This window comes from Chaetodon auriga, chromosome 11, assembly GCF_051107435.1.
Source record: "Chaetodon auriga isolate fChaAug3 chromosome 11, fChaAug3.hap1, whole genome shotgun sequence".
In the NCBI taxonomy this organism is placed as follows: domain Eukaryota; kingdom Metazoa; phylum Chordata; class Actinopteri; order Chaetodontiformes; family Chaetodontidae; genus Chaetodon; species Chaetodon auriga.
The window spans coordinates 16,398,535-16,415,854 of NC_135084.1; the positions used below are offsets into that span (position 1 = coordinate 16,398,535).

The 17,320-nt window shown below is 40.6% G+C and overlaps 3 protein-coding genes and 1 long non-coding RNA gene across 4 annotated transcripts; 1 reads left to right on the forward strand and 3 right to left on the reverse strand.

Moving 5' to 3' along the window:
* Positions 1-966: 966 nt before the first annotated feature.
* Positions 967-2,231, reverse strand: LOC143327872 (uncharacterized). Its single transcript, XR_013077763.1, has 5 exons — positions 2,098-2,231; positions 1,960-1,994; positions 1,473-1,526; positions 1,149-1,223; positions 967-1,033 (listed from the first exon to the last, which is right to left on the reverse strand). It is a non-coding gene; the product is annotated as an uncharacterized LOC143327872 (long non-coding RNA).
* A 447-nt stretch (positions 2,232-2,678) lies between these two features.
* LOC143328323 (CMRF35-like molecule 5) lies at positions 2,679-3,769 on the reverse strand. Its single transcript, XM_076743397.1, has 3 exons — positions 3,724-3,769; positions 3,154-3,474; positions 2,679-3,004 (listed from the first exon to the last, which is right to left on the reverse strand). The coding sequence occupies exons 1-3, from the start codon at positions 3,767-3,769 to the stop codon at positions 2,679-2,681; spliced, it is 693 nt and encodes a 230-aa protein (XP_076599512.1).
* Positions 3,770-6,416: 2,647 nt separating this feature from the next.
* On the reverse strand, positions 6,417-9,310 carry LOC143328324 (polymeric immunoglobulin receptor-like). Its single transcript, XM_076743398.1, has 8 exons — positions 9,265-9,310; positions 8,642-8,962; positions 8,195-8,494; positions 7,974-8,088; positions 7,645-7,699; positions 7,463-7,528; positions 6,580-6,654; positions 6,417-6,461 (listed from the first exon to the last, which is right to left on the reverse strand). The coding sequence occupies exons 1-8, from the start codon at positions 9,308-9,310 to the stop codon at positions 6,417-6,419; spliced, it is 1,023 nt and encodes a 340-aa protein (XP_076599513.1).
* Positions 9,311-11,473: 2,163 nt separating this feature from the next.
* Positions 11,474-17,183, forward strand: polh (polymerase (DNA directed), eta). The gene is made up of 10 exons (XM_076743239.1): positions 11,474-11,807; positions 12,671-12,805; positions 12,955-13,187; positions 13,317-13,495; positions 13,604-13,707; positions 13,843-13,962; positions 14,683-14,806; positions 15,036-15,101; positions 15,250-15,422; positions 15,524-17,183. Exons 1-10 carry the CDS (start codon positions 11,671-11,673, stop codon positions 16,482-16,484), a joined length of 2,232 nt encoding a protein of 743 aa, XP_076599354.1. The 5' UTR covers positions 11,474-11,670; the 3' UTR covers positions 16,485-17,183.
* The last annotated feature ends 137 nt before the right edge of the window (positions 17,184-17,320 follow it).

Consider the following 17,320-nt stretch of genomic DNA (forward strand, 5'->3'; position numbering starts at 1 on the left):
TGTACTTAATCTGAGGTACTTTTACCTTACTTGAGTATTTAATAACAAAATAAAATAAATAACAATGATTTTTTAAGATTGACGCTAAAACCAGACAGGGAGCTAAATTATGCTTAAGTGCCTGGATAGATATGGAGTGAGTGTTGTTATTCAAAGTAATCTATGTCATCAACAGGCTCTTAAGATAAAAGAAACAGGAAGGACATGCAGCTTTATCTGTTACAATCGTTGTTCCACTAAAGGCAGCTGAATTACAGAAGCTGGTTGATGAAGTCAATAGTGCGTGCAGCCACATGGTGCTTTAGGTGTGTATTTACAAGTGAGCATCGCACACAGTAAGTAGCCCATTCATCCATCATCTGATGAGTGGATATTCTCCACAGTATCTGGCATCCACTACAGATCCTGTTGATCATTGATAAAAAAAAAAAAAAAATGAATTAAGTAATCAGGCACAGTGGTAAAATGTAGATTTGTGAAAACGTCGTATGCAGGGGGATAAGGGGTAAAAATTTGTTGATCAAGATAGAAACAGAGGCCAGTTTGAAGACAGAGAAAACAGTACTGAGCTGATTTACACTCAGTTTACATTCTGGGAACAACAAAGACAGGGTTCAGGGTTCAGGAGGGGACAGGGGAGGGATGAAGCAGGAGAGGAGTGGAGGGAGGTCAGGCATTAGTCGGCGTCCTAATAGCTAACGGGAGGTTTTAGCTACTGTTAATTAACTGTATCTTCTCTAGGCCCAGTACAGTAATTAATGCAAGAGTTCATAACCCAAGATTTGTGTTGTCAGCGGTATTGTCAACACTTAAACAAACAAGGCAGGGCTTCTTAGAAATGCAGAAGACGACAAAGTAGAGAGAAGTTACAGAACAACCAAATTACAGAAACACAGACAACAAATTGGGACACTCCTTCACAAAGAGTCGTCCAACAATAACCAAACACAGACAAACAGAGGTAATGTCCTGAGCTTTGCTGCTGCTAAGCCAATGTGCTGTACACAACACTCTCATCATTTGCTTCAACCTGCTGGGGAAAAAAAGAAGTAAGAAAATTAGTATCAGGAAAATATAACAAAATGTAAGAAGCGACTTAACAACAGTATGTGACAATCAGCACGAGACCTGGTTCTAATGATATTTACCTTTCGTATACTTTTCTGCCTCATGGTAACCACAGAACTGTACACCACATCCACATCAGTCTGAGCATATGATTTCTGCAAGAGGACGGTGAGACACGAATGAGATGATCACTTTCTGTTTTTGATTCATTTCAGTACAGCGGCCGTTTTTGGGGGGGTTGCCGCTTACCTGGAAAACATTGGATTTTGTTTTCTCTTAATAACAAAAATCCATGACAAATCTGCATGTGTGTGTTATCTAATAGCAAAAAAAATATGTTCTTCAATGGTACAACCATGCAACCTATCCTGGCTGTATACACCACTTCTGGAGTTATGGATTACCTGTCTTGAAGTTTTCATGTGGTCAATACTACTGTAAGTTACTTCCTCTTCAGCCTGTGTTGAAGGAGCAAATCAAATGTCAATGGACTGAAAGTAAAACCAATTATTTTCTCACCCTCTCATTTAGCTTTCATGCAGTTTCAACAAAACTGTATTTACAATAGAATAATATTAGCTAATGTCATTACATATGTTCAAATCGTCAAATGAGTGATTTTCACATATTACTTTTTAAGGAAAGTCATGATATGAAGAACACTTTGTGATCACATGCCTGCTCAGTTCAGCCTCTATCTGATAATTAGTTATGTAACCTCTATTTGATCTCCAGCGTAGTTCTGCAGAACTTCTGCAAAGTCACAACACCTTCTCTGAAACCTTTACACATCATTTGTCACGTAAACAAATGATCACTCTCACACTTCTGCTTTTAAACTCCTTGTAGACATCTTTGTGAGACATTGGGAAATAAATAACTGCATCTTACCTCTGTCACGGCTGATGATGCTTCATTGGTCTGCTCTAAAGGTGAAACAGTAAAACTCCTTTTACTCTGTGCATGCGCAATAGTATGTATTTAAAATTACAAGCATATTTGTTATGAATTGAATTCATCAAGACTTACTGCACTTTTTCAGCATAAACCAGATGGACAAGGCCACCATTACAGTGATGATCAACAAGCTCAAAGGAATGATGAGGCTCTTTAGGTCAAGTGAAACACTGCAGCACAAATAAATAAAAGCATACAATGCAAAATAATTAGGATAACCAAAATGCTCTTCTTCAAACATGTTAATTCAAATTCTAATCATTGCCCTTCTCATAAACTACAACTCAGCACAATCGGGTACCTTGGTTATTACTAATCAGTCTTTTTTTAAAAATTATATTATACATAAAAATGTACAGATAGATTCCTTCACAACTTTTGTTTTATTCAACCACAAAATGGCCACATTTGGCTGAACAGTGTTTGTCAAGGCAAAGCCGCCTGACCGTTGCTGTTCCCCTTGAACATTGGTTGATGTGTTGGTAAAACCAGCGGTGAGAGTCGCAAGTTTAGGAGTGGTGGTTATAAGTGTTGTTGTTGTTGTTGTTGTTGTTGTTGTTGTTGCAATTGTGGCTATAATCCAAAAGAAGACAATGATAAGCAGAGTAAAATGACAACGTCTGTTTTAGCTCTTTTATATGAAATCAAATTGTTTAGCAAATATAATTGTAGTACTCACTCGTGGTCGGTTTCTGAGTAACAGTTAGATGCACTGGCATCTGGAAGTCTCCTTGGACACACAAATACCAGCCGCTGCTCTCTGTCCTCAGTCCACTCATAGTCACAGTAAAAACATTGGGGGGCTCCACATTGATGGTCACTGATATTCCATCTATTGATCCAGACGACTTTGTCACACAGGAGCCGCCCAGCCTGCACCACTTCATTCTTCCAGAGTCATGACGGAAACAATTGATGGTTATTTTGTCTCCAATAAATGCTTTAATCTCCTGATGATACACATAAAGTCTGGGTGTACCTTAAGGGAAAATAAATTCAATAAAAAATAATGGGTAGATTAAAAACAGAGTCTCCAGAGCAAAAACTGAGACCTTCCTTTGTGTTTTTCCTGCAAAATTGTTAAAATGTCCCAAAGGATTTGAATAAAGATGCTTTAAGGGCTCTTACCTCTGGTGACTGACAGGTGAAAAAACTCCCCAACATCTGGCCCTCCATTAATCTCCACAGCACACCAGTAATAACCAGAGTCTGTCTCTGTCAGATGATTTATGGTCACAGTGAAGATTCTTTGGTTTTTGTCATCAGAGATTGAAAACGTTCTTGAATTTCTTTGGTTTGTTTTAGCTTTATATGAGCAGGAGCTAAAATAATATCCTTTACAGAGGTATTTCACATAGTTTGTGTACTGTGAACCATAGAGACACGGGATATAGATTGATTTTCCACTCTTTACTGACACTTTACTGACTGTAGTTATGCTGTGAATTCCTGCAACAAGAACAAATACAGCATTTTAAGTGACATACTAACAATATTATTCCTTCACATGACCTGCTTATTGTAGATGTTCACATTAGTTGCTTTTTCACGTTAAGCTAAATATAGTCTTCAAAATCTATGTGGAATAAAAACTGGAAGATATTACTCGTCTGACAGTCGTTCTTATTATCATCTTATGACCATTAGGACCATTAGAAGCACAAGACACAGAAACATAAAATGATTCTTGTGTCTTACCTGTGAGTCCAGTGAGGATGAGAAAGAAGCTGAGATGAACAGCCATGTCGGGGAGTGAGAGGAGAACACAACACAAGCCAATGTACTACAGGACTGATCATCTACTTCCTAATTTTCGTAATAGCAACTGTTCAGGTCTGTCTTCCTGCTGTTGTAAGGAAGTTACCTTCCATTGGTTAGTCAGATGATGTAAATATCGATGCAGTTAGAGTGTTGAGCTACTATTAATGTGCGTGGCAAAAAGGCAACATGACGCCTTTGATGAAAAGATGTTTCAGATTTAGCCATCTCTGTAATCTTTGTGGTCATTAGCTGCCTCTTGCTCAATAGATGAATGAATAAAAACTACCCCCTTGGATGCCCCTACGGCACAGAGTACTCCATTGGCCAGTGGAGGGCAGTGCTGCATTGCTAATGGAGATAAATCTGCTTTTGAACAGTGAATGCACCGTTCAACAGATGTCTGTTAATACATTTGTAATCCATTCTCTGCTTTTTCTGCATTCTTCAGGCCCAGTGTCGACCTCCAGGGCTGAAAAATGAAGCCAACACAAAGTGCCAAAAAGTGCAGTTCCTTGAATGGCCACTTGATGCTGGCTTCACTGGCAAGTCAATCCTCATAGACCCCCATATGAAAATACCAAACTTTGCAGCAGAATTAAACATGTTTACAGCCTGGTGCAAACAATGGTTGTGGTCTCTTATACCAGTTTGCTTGTTCATGAGTGTAAGAGGGTGTTTTTTTTATATGTCAGTCATTTGAATTATATTAAAGCTTAATGTTATACATAATTATGGGTGTGGCTGCTTTGAGTGAGAGCTAGCTGCTAGGTTTCAGCAACCAGGCTTCATTCAGCCCCCCTCAACTCCACCCACACTCCACCTCTCTGCCCACTTTTGGATTAGCCTGGAGTTTGGTGGAGACAGGCACTGCCACGGTGGTGATGGCCACGGTCACTGAGCTTCACAATGCCTGGTGACATCAGAGCGACTATGTACATTGTTTTACACAGTTTTGTACTACATTGCACATTGGAGGCTTGTGCATTCTTACCTGATTAGGTTCATTTTAGTCAGAAATGCTGATTCATCAGACAATTGTGCAGAAACAATACGGTGTGGTCAAAATAAACTCACTGGAACTGAAACATATTTGCGTGGTTCTCATCAATCACCCACAGTGGGTTAAGTCAATCCCTGTGATTTACCTGTGGATCCAGTCAGGATGAGAAGCATAATAAAATCAACCTTATTAACTAGGGCACTAACAGACTTCTGTACACATTTTCTAATTAATTCACCAAGTTTTCTTTAATATGCAAAAGAAATTGTGATCAACTGCTTTATTAATTTACATTAACACAGCAAAAGGGAACCACATAAGCTAGAAACAAACAAACAAACAGACAAACAAGAAAAACAACAAGAAAAGACTGAGGTGTATCATCTGCTGGTCAGGATGCTTTGAAGCATCAGCAACTGAAGACCAAATAATAAAACACCACACCACACCAATGTACTGATCAAGGTCCTTGGTCCACACTTGACACACTGCTCACACTGGTCCACACTGCTCAGTGGGGCAAAGATGTCTATGCATAAGTGTCTGAAATGCTGATAAGTGGGATAACTTAACTGGAGCACCCGAGTAAATTGAGGCCTGGTGAGGAACAGTGGTGGAAAGTAACAAAGCACATTTACCCAAGCTTTGTACTTAATCTGAGGTACTTTTACCTTACTTGAGTATTTAATAACAAAATAAAATAAATAACAATGATTTTTTAAGATTGACGCTAAAACCAGACAGGGAGCTAAATTATGCTTAAGTGCCTGGATAGATATGGAGTGAGTGTTGTTATTCAAAGTAATCTATGTCATCAACAGGCTCTTAAGATAAAAGAAACAGGAAGGACATGCAGCTTTATCTGTTACAATCGTTGTTCCACTAAAGGCAGCTGAATTACAGAAGCTGGTTGATGAAGTCAATAGTGCGTGCAGCCACATGGTGCTTTAGGTGTGTATTTACAAGTGAGCATCGCACACAGTAAGTAGCCCATTCATCCATCATCTGATGAGTGGATATTCTCCACAGTATCTGGCATCCACTACAGATCCTGTTGATCATTGATAAAAAAAAAAAAAAATGAATTAAGTAATCAGGCACAGTGGTAAAATGTAGATTTGTGAAAATGTCGTATGCAGGGGGATAAGGGGTAAAAATTTGTTGATCAAGATAGAAACAGAGGCCAGTTTGAAGACAGAGAAAACAGTACTGAGCTGATTTACACTCAGTTTACATTCTGGGAACAACAAAGACAGGGTTCAGGGTTCAGGAGGGGACAGGGGAGGGATGAAGCAGGAGAGGAGTGGAGGGAGGTCAGGCATTAGTCGGCGTCCTAATAGCTAATGGGAGGTTTTAGCTACTGTTAATTAACTGTATCTTCTCTAGGCCCAGTACAGTAATTAATGCAAGAGTTCATAACCCAAGATTTGTGTTGTCAGCGGTATTGTCAACACTTAAACAAACAAGGCAGGGCTTCTTAGAAACGCAGAAGACGACAAAGTAGAGAGAAGTTACTGCACAACCAAATTACAGAAACACAGACAACAAATTGGGACACTCCTTCACAAAGAGTCGTCCAACAATAACCAAACACAGACAAATAGAGGTAATGTCCTGAGCTTTGCTGCTGCTAAGCCAATGTGCTGTACACAACACTCTCATCATTTGCTTCAACCTGCTGGGGAAAAAAAGAAGTAAGAAAATTCATATCAGGAAAATATAACAAAATGTAAGAAGCGACTTAACAACAGTATGTGACAATCAGCACGAGACCTGGTTCTAATGATATTTACCTTTCGTATACTTTTCTGCCTCATGGTAACCACAGAACTGTACACCACATCCACATCAGTCTGAGCATATGATTTCTGCAAGAGGACGGTGAGACATGAATGAGATGATCACTTTCTGTTTTTGATTCATTTCAGTACAGCGACCGTTGTGAATGGTGAAATAAGATTTTATATTTGAGTGCACTTATGTGTTCTTCAGTGTACTTGTATTGTGCTTTGGGGGGGGGGGTTTGCCGCTTACCAGGAAAACATTGGATTTTGTTTTCTCTTAATAACAAAAATCCATGACAAAACTGCATGTGTGTGTTATCTAATAGCAAAAAAAATATGTTCTTCAATGGTACAACCATGCAACCTATCCTGGCTGTATACACCACTTCTGGAGTTATGGATTACCTGTCTTGAAGTTTTCATGTGGTCAATACTACTGTAAGTTACTTCCTCTTCAGCCTGTGTTGAAGGAGCAAATCAAATGTCAATGGACTGAAAGTAAAACCAATTATTTTCTCACCCTCTCATTTAGCTTTCATGCAGTTTCAACAAAACTGTATTTACAATAGAACAATATTAGCTAATGTCATTACACATGTTCAAATCGTCAAATGAGTGATTTTCACATATTACTTTTTAAGGAAAGTCATGATATGAAGAACACTTTGTGATCACATGCCTGCTCAGTTCAGCCTCTATCTGATAATAAGTAATGTAACCTCTATTTGATCTACAGCGTAGTTCTGCAGAACTTCTGCAAAGTCACAACACCTTCTCTGAAACCTTTACACATCATTTGTCACGTAAACAAATGATCACTCTCACACTTCTGCTTTTAAACTCCTTGTAGACATCTTTGTGAGATATTGGGAAATAAATAACTGCATCTTACCTCTGTCATGGCTGATGATGCTTTTTTGGTCTCCTCTAAAGGTGAAACAGTAAAACTCCTTTTACTCTGTGCATACACAATCATGTGTATTTAAAAATTACAAGCATATTTGTTATGAATTTAATTCATCAAGACTTACTGCACTTTTTCAGCATAAACCAGATGGACAAGGCCACCATTACAGTGATGATCAACAAGCTCAAAGGAATGATGAGGCTCTTTAGGTCAAGTGAAACACTGCAGCACAAGTAAATAAAAGCATACAATGCAAAATAATTAGGATAACCAAAATGCTCTTCTTCAAACATGTTAATTCAAATTCTAATCATTGTCCTTCTCATAAACTACAACTCAGCAATTGGGTACCTTAGTTATTACTAATCTGTCTTTTTTTTAGAATCATATAATCCATAAAAATGTACAGATAGATTACTTCACAACTTTTGTTTTATTCAACCACAAAATGGCCACATTTGGCTGAACACTGTTTGTTAATGCAAAGCCGCCTGACCGTTGCTGTTCCCCTTGAACATTGGTTGATGTGTTGATAAAACCAGCGGTGAGAGTCACAAGTTTAGGAGTGGTGGTTATAAGTGTTGTTGTTGTTGTTGTTGTTGCAGTTGTGGCTATAACCCAAAAGAAGACAATGATAAGCAGAGTAAAATGACAGCATCTGTTTTAGCTCTTTTACATGAAATCAAACTGTTTAGCAAATATAATTGTAGTACTCACTCGTGGTCGGTTTCTGAGTAACAGTTAGATGCACTGGCATCTGGAAGTCTCCTTGGACACACAAATACCAGCCGCTGCTCTCTGTCCTCAGTCCACTCATAGTCACAGTAAAAACATTGGGGGGCTCCACATTGATGGTCACTGATATTCCATCTATTGATCCAGACGACTTTGTCACACAGGAGCCGCCCAGCCTGCACCACTTCATTCCTCCAGAGTTATGATGGAAACAATTGATGGTTATTTTGTCTCCAATAAATGCTTTAATCTCCTGACGATCCACATAAAGTCTGGGTGTACCTTAAGTTAAAACAAATTCAATAAAAAATCATGGGTAGATTAAAAACAGTCTCCAGAGCAAAAACTGAGACCTTCCTTTGTGTTTTTCCTGCAAAATTGTTAAAATGTCCCAAAGGATTTGAATAAAGATGCTTTAAGGGCTCTTACCTCTGGTGACTGACAGGTGAAAAAACTCCCCAACATCTGCCCCTCCATTAATCTCCACAGCACACCAGTAATAACCAGAGTCTGTCTCTGTCAGATGATTTATGGTCACAGTGAAGATTCTTTGGTTTTTGTCATCAGAGATTGAAAACGTTCTTGAATTTCTTTGGTTTGTTTTTACTGCATATGAGCAGGAGCTAAAATAATATCCTTTACAGAGGTATTTCACATGGTTTGTGTACTGTGAGTCATAGAGACACGGGATAGAGATTGATTTTCCACTCTTTACTGACACTTTACTGACTGTAGTTATGCTGTGAATTCCTGCAACAAGAAGAAATACAACATTTTACTGCACTTACAGTATACAAAACAATGTTCTTCTGTTATATTCCTTGCCCACTGAAAATTAAACTGCATTTACTGTTGTTTTAGATTTTATGTAACTGTCTCCAAATCATGTATAATTTTAAGACAAACTGGTGTCACTCATCTGACTGAAATTTAAAGAATGACATGTGACATTTTGTACCTAATTCCTCATGCCTTGTTCATCTGACATGATGACGGCTCAAGAAAAAGACTAAACATCTGTACACGACCTCTGTAGATGATCCCTGACTGACCTGTGAGTCCAGTGAGGATGAGGAGAAGTCTGAGATGAACAGCCATGTCACCAAGAGCGGAGCCAGACAAAGCCACGTGCAACACAATGCATTGACCAGTTATCTACTTCCTCTGCTCTGAAATGTGCAAAAGCAACTGTTGAAATCTTCCTCCTCCTTTTAAGGCAGTAACATTAATTTGGTTTGATGACGACGCATATAATTATGGACCTACATTTTGTTTTACGTGAGTACACGTCAAGCTGTTAAAACTTAAGTTACAAAGTAAAAACAAAAAATGATAAAAGGCTTTTGGTAAAATAACAGCTATGAAGATGTACGTTTTAAAATTTTCAGTTTTTATTTTGTAAAATAATGAGGGCTGACACTTTGTTGTAATAGTCAAAACACACATTTGTCACACTGTTAACCAAAAAAGCAGAATTATTTTCTTGTCTTTCACACAGCATTTGAATCTGCCATTTCTTAATTATGCCCAATGTTATACCACAACCCAAGCAAAGCCTGTGGTTGTCCTACTCCATCGAATACTGCATGTACTGGAGATTCTAAATAAAAAATTAGATGATCAGATAAAGTAGAAAAATACAGAGGATCTTGTTTAATTTAGTAACTATCTTAATCTTTTAATTGCAAAGCCACTTCACAGCTTTTTGTTCACATCTAAACTGTTGTTGTTGCTCTGACTCAGTGTGTGAAAGTCATGCTACACCTTCCCCACATCACATTTACCTTGTGAGTCTCAACAGAGCACCCCTGCACCATTTTTGCTCCCCTGAATTCCTGACTTGTAAGGATGTGTTTGTGGGGGACTGTTAAGACCCAGCTCGCTAGACGGAAAGGAAGTAACAAAAAACAACCAGGTGGAAGTAATTGAAATTAGTGATTTATTTCAATCCAAGTGTTTTAAATTGTTTTGTACAACAAAAGGCGAAAGGCTAAGACAAACGAAAAGAGCAGGTGGCTGCTTTTCAAACAAATGAAATAACCAAAGAGAACTCTTCAAAAATGAGACTTTGCCTCTCACACAAAAAGAAATAGAAATAAAACCCTCCTAATTGGGGCCTATAGTAAAAAGGTGAAAACGAGAATCATAATACAAAATGAAAGAGCACCCCTAATCCTAGTGAAGCTAACAATCAGAAAACTAGTGTGCGCAAAATCAATCCCCCTCTAATCTAGCTCAATTCGAGTCTGGTGGCAACAAAAATATCAAGAGCACAAGCTCGGACAAAAACTACCACAGATCACAGAATGCTTTTGTACGTGCACAAAGGACTTGTCATGCAAGATGCCAGCCACCGACTGCCAGGCTGAGACGACTCTTGTAACCGCAGGAAATAACAGTTTGCAGGCGATGGGGCAACAGCTGTCCCTGAGGAGGAGTCCGGTTTCTACACCCCTTCACCTGCAACCACTCACACACACACAAGACACATGCACACACACAAAACACACCCAAGAATGGTGGCAGCCGTAACAGGGACAAAAGAGCATTTTCATGTACATATGCAGGTAACATCCAAGTCTCTAAATTCCAAGTCTCAAATAAGGTGTACATCAGAATGACTTCATCAATGTTGCCATAGTTGCAGGATGTTTTCCCATCTTTTCAATTCATTAGCACTTATTATATTTTAGTGTGCTGCAGATCACTCTTCCATTTGCTGGTTCAACGAGAAAAAACAAGCACAGAGGAGAGACTGCTGAATAATTTTGGACTAACAACAGAACTGAGTTATGAGTTATGAACAAATTATTGGGCTCCATATGTGAGTTTAAAATGAGTCACATACCATATGCTGCACACAATCCATGACAGTGCTGCTGTGGTACAAATGAAAATTTGATTTTGTTGTGTATTTTACTTTTTTCTGGGCTGCCACATGTTGATTATGAACAATGGTGGAGTAGAGCACACCATGACCACTACCCGTTTGGGAGCCCCATGATGGATAAATTAGAAATTTGACATTAATCTTAGACTACATTATGCCGTAGATATTTGTTGTCTCCGGCCTTACTGCATAATTAATTTGTTGATTTGAATATAACTAGACTGTCTCTGGCAGGACCACTTTCCGCCCCTTCCAAACCAAGCTTAAACGTGTATAAACCTTTAAATTTTCTGATCTCGGGTTTTAATTAGTCATGTCCTGTTTGAGTTTGCACGTCGCAGACGTTGACGTCATGGTCGGCCGTCGCTGTTGTCTTCGTCGCTTTTTGATGACGTGTTTATGTAACTTCGAATAGCTCGAGCAATATTAAGAAACAGGAAGAGGCGCATATTTCGGCGCCCGATTTAATTTTTGTGACCTTCCTGTTCTGGTGACGGCTGTAAATTAACATCTCCACCAACCATTGGCCGTATATTTTACCGTCCCTGACCGACTCTCCTCTTCAGTGATGGAGTACGGGAAGGAGAGAGTGGTGGCGTTAGTCGACATGGACTGCTTTTACGTGCAGGTGGAACAGCGGCTCAACCCAGCCCTGAGGAACACGCCCTGTGTGGTGGCCCAGTACAAGACGTGGAAAGGAGGCAGGTGAGTTTCTGACACAGAGATAATGTTTTTTCTGATCGGGGCAACTGAATCAGCTCAGCGAGGAGGCTGTCCCACATAGCAGGATTGCTATGCCTTCAGGAAACCGGCATTTAGTAAAACTCTTGAGTCCAACGATATCAGGAAATGACACAAAAAGCTGTTTCTCTCTTTGCTCTGTGCTGGTATCCAGTTAGTTTAGTGAGGCTTTACTATTATGATCACAGCGACTCCATATTGCTAAAGCACCCCGGCTGTATTGAAAGGCAGTAGGAGAGTAAATACCAGGATGTAGATGCCTATTATTAGAGTAATGTAAATGATATCAGAAAATATAACTCAAATCAAGAGCTGCAGAATGAGATAAAAGACAGAACAGGAAATAACTGAGCAGAATGACTTGGCCTAAGTGTGAAAGTTCATTCTTCAAGTTGTAGTTTGGCAGGAAAATATGAAATGAATGCCCACTAACAAGCTTTTCCACACCATTCAAATGTCTCACAGTCTTCCTCAGTAGATGAAGCTTGCTCAGGTGTCATCACATGACCCAGTTATGGAACTTAGAAGGGATGCTAAACCCTTTCTCGCTCTGCTCAAGGATGGCATTGGATGTGAACGGCCTCCTTTATCTTTCTGCGCTTGCTAACGTCTGGTCGATGACTCCTTCCCAGACGATGCGATGATCAGACAGTGACATGTGTTTCCACAGCGGACGCCTCACTGTGCTTGTGTGTGCTCAGTTGCATGGACCATTTAAATTGTTGTCTCTGTGTCAGCTACTCTCCCGCTTACTGTTTCCATGTTTTCGCAGTTTGTAAACATGGCATAGAAACGTGGTTCTCAATTAAAATATCATTCTCTGTTAGTATCATAGCTGTGAGCTACGAGGCAAGGGCCCATGGTGTCACCAGGAACATGTGGGTGGACGATGCAAAGAAGCTGTGCCCGGATTTGAAGGTAGCACGCGTGCGCGAGTCTCACGGCAAGGCAGACCTGACACAGTAAGTGCTGGTGATGTACACCTCCACACCTATTCCCGATTGCTCTGATTGTGCCGTGACACTTTTATTTTTCTTTGATTGGATATTTTGATACCTCCACTCCCGTTAACAGTTATAAAGTAAATAACCTACTCACCCCTGTGTTACAGTTACAGGGAGGCGAGTGTGGAGGTGATTGAGGTGATGTCTCGCTTTGCTGTGATTGAGAGGGCAAGCATTGATGAGGCCTACATGGATCTGACTGCTGCAGTCCAGCAGCGGCTGAAAAATAAGACTGACACAAAAGCTGAGCCTCACTTTCTGAGGACGACCTACATCCAGGGGTACGCCCAAAGTTTGCAGGAACAGGAAGCATGTGCAGAGGATGTTGCCTTGGACAAAGGTAGGCTATAAGCAGACTTCTAACTCATCGATTACTTGTTGTTTTAGCACTGGACACAGGAAGCTGGTGTCGAAAAGTTGAAAACTGTGATAGGATGCATACCCCTAATAGTGTCGTATTTGTCCCCAGAGGAACAGAGGTCCAGAGGTCTCCAACAGTGGCTGGCATCCTTGCCTGTCCCTTCATTAGGGGAGCAGAGCTCTGCAGAACTGCAGCTAACTGTGGGGGCGCTAATTGTCGAGGAAATGAGGGCAGCCGTGGAGAAGCACACAGGTTTCCGCTGTTCAGCAGGGATATCACACAATAAGGCAGGAAAACCTCTTTTGTTTTATTCTTTTAAATAAATGCTGGTGCAGTACATAGAAAAGCAGTAATTATCTTTGCTGTGGTCATAGTTTACTGTCTACATTTTGCAGGTATTGGCCAAACTAGCCTGTGGTCTGAACAAACCTAACCGACAAACTGTTCTGCCTTTGGACTCTGTGGCAGAGCTTTTCAGCTCTCTACCCATCAGCAAGATGTGAGTTCAAAGTATTACTACTTCATAAAGAATTTACTCATCACAAATTACACTCATATTCTGAGATAGAAGCGTAAATACAGAAGCTGACTAACAATACAGTGTCCTGTAATATTGCTCATTTCACCCATGCAGCCGTAACCTGGGCGGTAAGCTGGGTGTTTCCATTACAGAAACTCTGGGAATTGAGAACATGGGAGACCTGACTCGCTTCTCTCAGGCCCAACTGGGACAGCACTTTGGAGAAAAGACAGGGTAAGACAACCCAGATATTCTGTCGGAAGTCAAGTGTCATAAGATGACTGGCAAACAAAAGTCTTGCTTAGTGTTTGTATTTAATATGTCAGACACTGTCCTAATTTTAAGTGCAGTGGACTTTTTGATTATAAAGTAGGCTCAAAAACAGCTCAGGGCAATGGTTCTCTTACTTTGTGAGGCAGATGGATTCACGTGATCACAGGATCACACAAGGTCATGCAAGCTGAGAGTCCATCTTGCCAGGCTTCATGCTGTGCATCTGTGGCCAAACTGCAGTTATTTTAGACCCGTCAGTGAAGAACTACTGGCAGCTACTGGCGTGGTTTAGGTGAAAGTAATAAAATCAATGGTGGCTCCTAAAGAGGTTAGCATAGATGCTGCTTTAGCATCACTTATTTCAGAACTACAGAGTATTTTATCGTTGAAAAAAGAACAAAGAACAGCAAAGAATGGTGTGTTTTCTGTTCTCCCAGCTGGGCTCAGCAAAAGTCCTACTACATCATATGGTCATTGATTTGATAGGTTGAAGTTAGCCTGTGATCGACAGATGGTCAATCCAATCAGCTGCCAAGTATTTTTTAAAGTTAAAGGGTTTCCCCTATAAAGATAAACCTGATTGATAAAAGCACCCCAGAAATGAACAGGATTTAACCTCTGAGCATTTTATTTGTACTTAATCACCAACCACATTTGCCACTGAACCTCTCTGCTTTGCAGCCAGTGGCTGTATGACTTGTGTCGGGGGATTGAGTTTGAAGCAGTGAAACCAAGACAGCTTCCTAAATCCATCGGCTGCAGTAAAAACTTCCCTGGGAAGACATCGCTGGCTACAAAAGAGCAGGTACAGTCTATGTTACACTGGGGTATTAAAAGTATTGCTCGATCTGTCTTTTGTTTTTAGTCTCACATTGACCCTGAGAGTGATGGAACTTTGAAAGAATGTAGTTGACCTACCTAGATGTGTAAGGAAGATGGCATAACACACATTCTTGTAATACTGTTAACAAATGCGCAGTCTTTTACATCATTTCCTTTTCTTTTTACTACTTTTACTAATAACCTCTGTGTAGGTACAGTATTGGCTTCATCAACTGACCCTTGAGCTGGAGGAGAGGCTGACCAAGGACAGAGAAGCGGTGAGAAAAAGCCGATAGTTGTCATGTTTTATTTTCCCTCATTACTGCAGTACGACCCATCTCCTCAACTGGGTTTCATATTGATGTTATATACTGTGAATATTACAGGGTTTCACATCAGTGCCTGTCATTTCTCATCATCCAACAGAATGGTCGAGTGGCTAAATTGTTGACAGTAGGTGTACGTCAGCTCGGAGATAAGAGGTCGAGCAGCTTCTCTCGCTGTTGTGCTTTAGTTCGGTACGAAGCGACCAAACTATCCAGTGACAGCTTTGCCCTCATCAAAAGTCTCAACACAGCAGGAAACCACCAGGCAGCATGGTAATTACAGCATATAATAACAATGAAATATTTCAAGTCATTAGTGGTTGAAGGAATCCTGTGTAATTTCCGTATGACACCGTCTTACATCATGTCCCCAGGACTCCACCCCTCACCTCGCTATACCTCTCAGCAAGCAAATTCAGTGGCGCTCCATCAGCAGGGGGGATTGCTGGCTTTCTTTCCAGTGATGCCACTTCAACCCAGAGTGTTTTCTCCACCACTCAGCCCTGCACTCAGCCACCCTCTGAACCGAAAAACGACTCCACATGCAAACAACCTGGCACCATCCAGTCCTTCTTTCAAAAGGCAGCTGGGAAACAAAGGCGGAAGGTTACAAAAGACGAGGAGGATGATGACGTCGGCTCCTCAGGAATTCTCCCGTCTTCCTCCTCTGACAAAACCTCTGCTTCTGATACTCAGTTGGAGACAGATACCAATGGCCCTGTTTCTTCCTTAACACTTTTGTCTCATCCTAAAAATGATTCAGTGAGCCCCCATCCTGGCATTTCCTCCTTCTTCCAAAAGAAGACCCTTGAAAGAAGCTTGCAGGCCTCAACATCAACACTGCCTGATGTGGGACAAAGGCCTGGGCCTGTCAATAAAGAAGACTCTGAAGACACTGTGAATGATGCGTCTGGCCTCCAGACCAAGAATAGTTCAGAGTTTACATCTGACCAGTCGCTACGTGAAGAGTTGCGGGATGAAGTGGACATTGATCTAGAGGTAAACCACCACCCCCCCACTGTGGCCAGAGAAGACCTGTTCAACTGTGAACGCTGTGGCCAGGAGGTGTTAGTCTGGGAAATGCCTGAACACAATGACTACCACTTTGCCCTGGACCTCCAGAATTCACTCTCTTCATCCACAAGTTCAGCAAACATCCCTTCCTCTTCGTCCACCATCTCTTCTTCTTCTCCTCTTAGAGTAGGAGCAGCAGGCATGGCCCAGTCCTCCAGGGGAAAGACAAAAACCAGAGGCCAGTCAGGACCCCAACCGAAAAGGCATCGATCTCAAGGTGGAAGCACTGGCACTCTGGATTCTTTTTTCAAGAGGAACTGAAGATGTGCTACAGAACCGCAATGAATACAAATTTCTGATAATGTCCTAATGGTCAGTGTTATTGTGCCTATTGCGTTAACTTATGTGCTTTTTATAATAAAGATAAAGGCAATACTTTTAAAGAATTGTGAATCAGAGTGTATTAAAGATACTTTTTACATTTTGGAGCAGTGTGCATTATGTTGTAGTATTCTGACACACCAGCAGATGCCACTAATCAGTTGAGTATGGAGCAGGAAACCTCACTTGAGCGTCAATATGAAGTTTTCTTGTGAGCTCAACAGATACAGAAAATGCTAGTCTTTAATACAACAAGAGTGTATGTATTTGAAATACTGATTGCCTGGAGGATGAGAGAAATTGCGCCATTATGTGTCATCCAGTTTGGTTCACACTTTTCTACCTCAGTCAACCTATTGTTCTGAAGTGCACTGAAAGACAGCCGAATGAGGAAATGACTCTTGCGTTGGCTTGCATCAGCTGGGGAGCAGATAAGGAGGAGCATTACCAGGAAAATGAAACGGAACCTTTTAAAACTCTGTTTATTGTAATGAGTCATGGCTCTGTTAATATGTGACCCAGCAACAAAGCATTGGGTGTATGATGACATGTTTGAAAACACTGAGCAACTCTGTGTTGTACCTTAAGAGACAACAAAACTAAACACCAGCTTAAGAGACAATAAAAGTTTTATTCATGTACATTATGGTACACAAATGGATCTGTACATAAATATTGCATTTCACCCAAATAATGATCAAAATACTACAATTTCAATTTAAAGGAAAACAGGTTGTGATTTTAAAAGAGGTGCAGATGTGTTGGTGTCGTTAAGA